This window comes from Capsicum annuum, chromosome 3 (assembly GCF_002878395.1).
Source record: "Capsicum annuum cultivar UCD-10X-F1 chromosome 3, UCD10Xv1.1, whole genome shotgun sequence".
NCBI lineage: Eukaryota > Viridiplantae > Streptophyta > Magnoliopsida > Solanales > Solanaceae > Capsicum > Capsicum annuum.
This window is the reverse complement of record NC_061113.1, coordinates 243037825-243046738: the sequence shown is the minus strand read 5'-3', so window position 1 is coordinate 243046738 and position 8914 is coordinate 243037825. Positions and strand designations below refer to the sequence as shown.

The 8914-nt window shown below is 37.6% G+C and overlaps 1 protein-coding gene across 1 annotated transcript in view; it reads right to left on the bottom strand.

The window, feature by feature from the left end:
- The window catches only part of LOC124896868 (tRNA ligase 1-like), a gene marked incomplete at its 5' end in the record, with an annotated part of 12243 nt that extends 3332 nt beyond the window's left edge, over window positions 1-8911 (bottom strand). The window contains 4 exon segments of the mRNA XM_047408723.1: window positions 5-18; window positions 3029-3107; window positions 5261-5360; window positions 8847-8911. Coding sequence (XP_047264679.1) covers window positions 5-18; window positions 3029-3107; window positions 5261-5360; window positions 8847-8911 — 258 coding nt within the window.
- Between the last annotated feature and the right edge of the window lie 3 nt (window positions 8912-8914).

The window sequence follows — 8914 nt, the reverse complement described above, 5'->3', positions numbered from 1 at the left end:
TGACTGCAGTCACAACCGCTGTTCAAAGAAAGATCAGATGAAGTATCAGCGAAAGGTTGCAGTCGAACAAGCTGCAAAAGTCAATTACAACCCACAAACAAACTTGTTCAAGAAACAAGTTCATTTTGAAATATCAACAAATGTGGTGCTCAGACTGTACTTAAATCCACGTTCTCATGTAACCTCCAAAATTATTAAGAATTCTCCTACAAAGCAAGCACCTACAGATCCTTAAGTTGTGAAAGTTAAACACAACGAATAGGGTTTCATCTCTTAAGACAAACAGATTCTCAAGAACCAATTTCACCCAAAAATAGTCAAGTACTCTTTTAAAAGACTAAAGAACATCCAAGAGCATGGCCTAGTGGTCAACGAAGTGGGTTGAGAACCCTGAGGTCTCAAATTCAAATCTAGTGGAGGCAAAAGCACTAGATAATTTTTTCCATTCTGTGCAAGCATTGATGGACAAAGTTACTCCATACTTGAGCTAGTGGGGAGGTAGCAGGTACACATGGAATTAGTCGAGGGTCAAGCTATCCCTGACACCACAATCTATATATATAAAAGGAGAGGCAAAAAGCTCCACATGTCAGCACCACATAATTCTAATTTTAAAAAATAAAAAGAAAATTGTAAATCCTATTAAAAGCCCTATGGCATAAACACAAAAGATATCTGATTTTAGTTTTCTCCAGAAACTTCTCACTTCCCCAATTCTCAACTGCACTCCACATTCTCTGCGCAACATCTGAGAATTGAAATTTCAATCCCTTATCCATTAATTTATATTAAAGACAATTAGGAAGGAAATCAGACATCAACATGTTGGTTTTTTTTACAACAAATATCTCAATCTCAGGTTTTATTTCAATTTTGGCTCTCACTTTCAATTTACTTCTCATTCTCATTGATTGTTGATAAAGTGTTACTGATAAATTTTTATGATAAGAAAAGGAAAGAACTATCAGTACTATGCAAGAAAGTAGAAACAAGGAATTCCATTTTAATGGGTAATGTTTATTTCGTTATTTATTAGTTTTTGGGTTCAAGAAAATTTGTGATCTCAGTCAAATTTGTGATTATTTTCATGTAAAGGATGATAAACCTTTTAACTCAACAAATTGTGGGAATTTCAGTTATCCTTCTTAGATTCATCAGTTTCTTCCCTACATATTGCGGAGATCAAAATTAAATCTATAACTGCTCCACGTTCATTTTATTTTTTTTACCAATGATCTTCAGTTTCTTTTTCCAGATAACACACTTAGAGATCAAAAAAGAATCAAGGAGGAAAAAAGCGAGAAGAAAAAGATCACAAAACTATCACTCGGTGACCAATTCTAATTCAATGGATGGATTTTCGCATACCATTAGTAACTATTTTGAGATATTCTGCAATCTTACCATCTCGGTGAGCTTTCATGTTTGTACTTTTATTTTATCTATGATTTTGTGTTTGTTTTATTTCTGTACTTAACTCTCAAGGTTTTCTTAGTTTGCCTCAATGAGAGAAATATATGATTGATAATCGGTAAAATGAATAATAGATTGAAGCATTTAGTGATAAGTTCTTATTATTGGTTGAGATGTTCCTACAGAACCATACAAATTGAGGAATAAGCAAGGATATGATGAATGAACCACAGCTATGATCAGATTAAAGCAACGCTGAATTAAATTGAAGTATATGAATATGTATTATACTTTATGTATTACACTTGATATAATCTTTTATAAAGCATGATGCCTTATAAATTTTAGGTGTCTCAATTGCATATTAAATTTTTGCTTGAGATAATTCACTAACTTGGTTCTTCTTACATGTCTGAATATCGAATAAAATAGTTGCAAATCGTAACTGTATAAGAGTAAAAAACTCTAGCTCTTGCCACTGGCACTAACCTTATACCGATTCAAAAAATACACTATTATCTCATAATGCAGCTTGACTTTCTTAACCAGCCGCAAATACTGTTAGATGTGAACAACAAGCATTTTGTCCTATATTATAATGAGCTCTTGCTATCAATCTTGAAATTGTGGCATTTTTATCTTATAATTATCATTATTTGGCTCATGCAATATAAATTATATTATACCAGGTCATAAACGCTTTTCTCCATATAATATTTACAATTTTTGCCATCAATTTGTAGTAATAAATTTATTTTTTATCAAGGAATAATTGCGAAGAAGAGCATCTTGGAGAAAGAAACATCAACAGTAGAATTTTTTAATCTCAAATAAATTCTTTATTACTCTATCAATTTAGGTGAACAAGATTTTCACCTAAAATGGTGACTTCATAAAATGTCGTCTTATGCCAAACAATTAGTTGATGGTTATGTTACTTATTATGTGATATTTTGGAGGAACGGAGATAAGTATTAAGTAAGAAGAAATTACAGAATTATTGTACAACTTGGGTTGTCAATTTGACTATTTTCTCAAACTACTTTATTATCTATAACGTAAAGCAAGTTATACATCACCCTTCATGTGATTGGGAGCATTAATATGGTTAGAGAAAATTATTTAAAAGAGACAATTTATGTATTTGTTTATTGACGTCTTTTGTTTCCTTCATACATACATGATATCGCTATTTCTTGATAGCTATTTTTTCCAGAATGAAAAGATTTAAGACAATTGAACATTGGATAAGTAAGAAATAACTTTTATGAGGAGATTTTTAAAAATAAAACAATCAAACTTTTGTATAATGAAATGCTTAATCAAACATAAAATAGAGATTATATGTTTTTTAATAGGCTTAATCTTACAACATGAAATTTTACTTATTAGTTGTGATTCCATGTATAAATTTGAAAACTTAATTACAAGTTGTGATATCTGAACTAATGACAATAACAATTCAATTTGATCAAATAAATAAGATTATAATTTTTTAATATCGTCCACGCATCGCGCGGGTACGGATACTAGTTATTTAAAAAAAAACAAGGCATACGACTACTTTCTAGGATATAATTGCATGAAGATGTTAAGACTTCTTTTGAAACCTTACCATAATCATCTCGTGGGCGTTGTCCATGGTCCCCCAAAACCGCTGTGACCAACTCCATTGATATGCACATGCGACTGCGCTGCAACATTCAAGGTTTATTAATTTGGTTTACAAACGATAAGACAGAACAAGAGCTTCTTCACAATGCTTTTTGCAACTAGATTGACAAAATGTAGAGTGAAAAATGAAACATGTTGCCACAGGTATGCCTAACACCATGTGAGAATGAAAATGAAATTTGATAGAGCTCTGACAATTGGCATTCCAATAGAGTAATATTTTTAGAGTGGTAGTTCTAAATAAAGTGATAATCGATTAACAGTGATAATATGTGACACACTTAACCATACTTGGGAGATGATTGCACCAATAAAATGATTGCCACTATCACAATTTAAAATTAGAGAACAAACTATCCCCCAAAACTCTAGTGCAAGATCTACCAAAGCCCATAAACTGCCAAAATATTTCATTTCAGTATTTTTAAGAAAAAAAATCAAATAACAATTATAACCAAGACTTTGCATCTTCAAATAACCATTATAACCTAGAGTTTCAAGTTCAGTAGCATTTTCAATGATTTTACAGAGTAACACAGCTTGTTCCAATCCTGGAGAACAGTTTGTTCCTGGTCTAGACAGAGTTGAGGAATTTTAATTTGTGTAGAAAATGTATTGAGTTTCCAACTCCTAGATGGTCTAGGGAATCTTTGAGTGGAACTAGCTAAGCATCTAGAAGTACCAGTAATACTATAAAAAACGTAAGTTAATCCATTATTTCAACCTTAGATACATCCTCCATTGTTCAAAATGCCATAGAACGTGGGAAAAAGATCTAAAGTTGTCGGAGCAAAGTGATTCTGCTATTGTAACTTGGGTGGAAAGCTCTGAGCATGAATTGAGTTTGCAATGATGATCAAGGTGGACTAGGACTGGAGAAGACCTATTTTGCTTGAGAAAAAAAAAGAAGCCCGTGATATAGTTTGATAACACGTAAAGCCTAAGAGCTATTTTATGTTAGTAAGAGTTAGTGATAACCATCTCTTCTTTTTATGAACACAAGAAGTTTGGAATTAGTCGCCCCAAGGTTTTGGTCTACTGATAGCCAGATACTACACTGACAAAAGCATGTTATTTAAATTAAGGGTAGTAGACCCATTATCCATCGAATTTCGAACCGTGCACCTCTGACCCTCATGGATTCTCCTTGGTTATTTTTTTTAAGGTAATAATATTTCATTAGAGAAGCGCATAAATACCCATAGACAAGAAGTATACCAAAAGGTAGAAGAACCTCACAAAAAAACATGGTTCTCCACGGAAGATACCCGATCTTTTATACATAACGGGATCTCTCCTCGGTTATTAAGAAAAGAAAGCCTGGGAATTAGTCTATGCAGTACCAGAGAGCAAATGACATATAGAAACCTCATTTGTGGTTCAACACTGCAGATCTGCAAGGTTGACACAAAAAGTGGAAAGGTTGAAAGAGTTCCTTTGAGTTATCAGGAGCACTAAATGATTATCATGATTCATAAATGATTATCAGGATTCATTTTACTAAGAGGTTCAGTTGTCTGAGTAATATGAATTCTTCTACTCATGGACAATTGAGTTTAAATGGAGGAGCTACAGAATTTTTTGCTGCCAATGATGCAAACAAAACCTAGACTTGCATTCTAGTCTTTTGGCAGCAGATCCTTTTTGATCTAATTTGATGACTTCATAACATTTTTCTTAAGTAATGAATAACTGGGTATGTTGTTGTTAGTGAATAACAAGGTTGGAATACATATATACATACATACATATATATATTCACACATATAATAAGAAATCAATCAACGCATCCAATTAAATCTGCACATCAAACAGAATAAAGGCCAAATAGAAAAAGCTAGAACTGAGTAGATCAGCGAAGACGAAAAATTTAAACGACAAATTTACAAGTAAAACAGAAGGAAGAGAACCTCACAAGTGCATGAGGTTGAATTAAAGCTTAAGTTTTTGAGAATAAACTAAAAGGCAAAAACGTAAGATTGAGCAAATTTATTCTTCTGACTACACCAAGTCTTCTAGAGCAACAAGCTTTTTTAGTTAAACTATATTTATCATTAATGAGTTTCTTGAGGCTCATTCGTAATAAGAAAACATTGATTTGAAAGGATCAGCAATATCTATAAAGTATGTATCATGAGTTCTCCCACATAGCAAACAATTTTTAGTTTAATACCTCAAGAAACTCATTGAACTCTGCTTGCTTCTTGCTTGCTTGAGTACCCCATGCCTCACAAAACATCCGTCCAAGAACAAAAACACCAACAGCAGTATAGCTTCAACATGCAAATAATGCAGCAAGCCTTAGTTGAGATTCAAAGAGGTTAACCACCATGACAATTACCAGGTAGTAGTTGATTCGACAACAATAGAACGCCAGGGAGGTGTGGGATGAATAATTTTGTTGTAAATAGTGCCACAGGCTATGTTGTTCAGACTCGCCAAAAAGTTGTTGCACCCACGTCGGATCCTCCAAAAGTGCACTACTTCTGAGGGATCCGACATGCACCTAGCAGCATATTTTAAGAGTTCTAACAACATAGCCCACAGGCCTATATCATCTTTACACTAAATGAGAAGCATCAACGCACAATATAAAACCGCCTAGAAAAACAGTTGATGAGTTTGTCAAACTTATAAGGAAGAAGATGAATTTTATATGAACCCCCTCTCACATCCCACTGCTTTTTAACAATAACACAGCTATGACTCGACAAAGTTGTTTGAGCAACAACCACTGAGCACAATTAAGACTATAACAACAAACCCAGTATATTCACATAGTAGGGTCTGGGGAGGGTAAGATGTACGCAGTCCATACCACTACCTCCGAAGAAGTAGAAATGTTGTTTCCGATAGATCCCCGACTCAAGACAATGAATAATAATCAAATCCATAATAATAAAGCATGAAACAATACGACATAACATAAATGCGACACTCAAAGATAATATTAGATATGGAAAAGTAAACAACTTCGCAATAGAGCATGAAACAGGATGGCATAGCAATAAATAGTACACCCCCCAAGTAATACCCTACAATGGTGACCCAAACCGACACTAGTCTTCTATCCTAATTCGCGACCTCCAGATCCTCCCATCTAGGGTCATGTCCTCCGTAAGTTGTAACTGCTCCATGTCCCGCCTAATCACCTCTCTCCAGTACTTCTTCGGCCTACCCCTACCCCGCCTAAAATCATCCAAAGCTAGTCTCTCACACCTACGAACCGGAGCGTCCGTGCTTCTCCTCATCACGTGTCCGAACCATCTCAATCGGACTTCCCGCATCTTGTCCTCTACCGAAGTCACTCCAACCTTCTCCCGGATAGTCTCATTCCGAACTCTATCACCCCTAGTTGACCCACACATCCAACACAACATCCGCATTTCCGCCACCTTCATTTTTTGAATGTGGAAGTTCTTGACTGGCCAACACTCCTCTCAATATAACATGGCCAGGCGGACTGCCATCTTATAGAATTTGCCTTTAAGCTTTGGCGGCACCTTCTTGTCACACAACACCCCCGATGCGAGCTTCCACTTCATCCAACCCGCCCCAATACGGTGGGAGACATCCTCATCGATCTCACCGTTCCCCTGAATCATGGACCTGAGATACTTGAAACTATCCCTCTTACACACCACCTGAGAATCCAACCTTATAACTATTTCATCCTCCTGCCTCCTGTCATTAAACTTGCATTCCAAATATTCTGTCTTGATCCTACTTACTCTGAACCCTTTGGACTCAAAGATCTGTCTCCACACCTCCAATTTATCATTCACACCCCCACGTCTCGTCAATCAAAACCACATCATCTGCAAAAAGCATACACCAAGGCACCTCTCCTTGAATACGCCGCGTCAATACATCCATCACCAAAGCAAACAAAAACGGACTAAGAGTAGATCCCTGATGCAACCCTGTCAAGATAGAGAAATGCTCTGAATCTCCTCCGGCCGTTCTAACTAGGGTTTTAGTTCCATCATACATGTCCTTGATTGCTCTTATATACGCCATCGGGACCCCACTCACCTCCAAGCACCTCCAAAGGACCTCCCTAGGGACTTTGTCGTACGCCTTCTCCAAGTCGATAAACACCATATGCAGGTCCTTCTTCCTCTCCCTATATTGTTTCACCAGCCTCCGTCATCGAGCGCCCGGGCATAAATCCAAACTGGTTCTCCGAAATAGACACTATCCTTCTCAACCTCACCTCTACTAATCTCTCCCAAATCTTTATAGTGTGACTCAATAACTTAATACCCCTATAGTTGTTGCAACTCTGAATGTCACCCTTGTTCTTATAAAGAGGGATCAAAGAACTCCATCTCCAAGCCTCGGGCATTTTCGCCGTCTTGAAGATGCCGTTAAACAAATCAGTCAACCACCTTAAACCAGCCTCACCAGAAAACTTCCAAAACTCCATAGGGATTTCATCAAGCCCCGTCGCCCTACCCCTTCGCATCCTGCGAACAGCCTCTCTAACCTCCTCCACCTAAAACGCCTACAATAACTAAAATCCCGACACTCCTCAGAGTGCTCGAGCTTACCTAACACAATAGCTCTATCCCCTTCATCATTCAAAAGCCTATAAAAATATGTCTGTCATCTTTTCTTAATGTGACCGTCCTCCACTAACACCCTACCATCCTCCCCCTTAATGCACTTCACCTGATCGAGGTCCCAGCTCCTTCTCTCCCTAGCCTTAGCGAGCCTAAACAACCTCTTTTCCCCTCCTCTCTCCTGCAACCCCGTAACAAGCTCTCAAAAGCTGCAATCTTGGCTACCGTAACTGCCAACTTAGCCTCCTTCCTAGCTAACTTATACTTAATCCTGTTAACCCGCTTCTCTTCTTCATCCTTACTCTCAACCAACTTAGCATACGCTCCTTTCTTAGTCTCCACTTTCTTCTTAACTACATCATTCCACCACCAGTCGCCCCGATGATGCCCGACCCGGCCCTTGGAAACACCCAACACCTCACTAGCATTCTCCTTAATGCACCTAGCCACCCTATCCAACATATTATCCACGCCCTCTTACACTCCCACACCCCTATTCCCGCCACCTTATCCCCTATCACCCGCGCATTCACCGGCGTTAAGCCGCCCCACTTAATTCTAGGTCTACCTTCCTCGCCCCTTCTCTTCCTATCCTTCTTCATACCCAAGTCCATCACTAAGAGCCTATGCTGGGTCGAAAGATTCTCACTCAGGATGACCTTACAATCCTTACACAACACCCTATCCCCTTTTCTAAGTAGCAAAAAGTCAATTTGGGTTTTGGCCATCGCGCTTCGAAAGGTGATCAGGTGATCGTCCTTCTTTAGAAAGCTCAAATTCACCACCACCAGCCCACCAGCCCAACAGACCTCGCAAACTCCAACAGAGTTGCTCCCTCATCATTCCTCTCCCCGAAACCAAAACCACCATGCATATCGACAAAGCCTCCCGGCAACGCAAGCACAATTAAGACTACCAAAAGAAAAATAGTTACACCAATAATTTTTGCATACAAAAGATGACGGCATAGAATCAACTACTTGCAAATGCAACACCACATAAGGTCAGGGCTACTAGAAGGAAAGATTCAAATTAACTTTAAAAGTTCTAATCGAAAACTGAACAAAACTTGTATCAAAAAATGACAAAAGGATGCATGACCACTTTAATGCAGTCCAACGATTCTTCACAAACACTTCATGTTCCTAAAGGAGAAGAAGATGTTAAATATGGAGTAACCATAAGCAAACATACATATTCCCGAAGCTATTCTTGGCATATGCTCCACCTTCATGCCCAGCATACATAAAAAGAGATCCAGA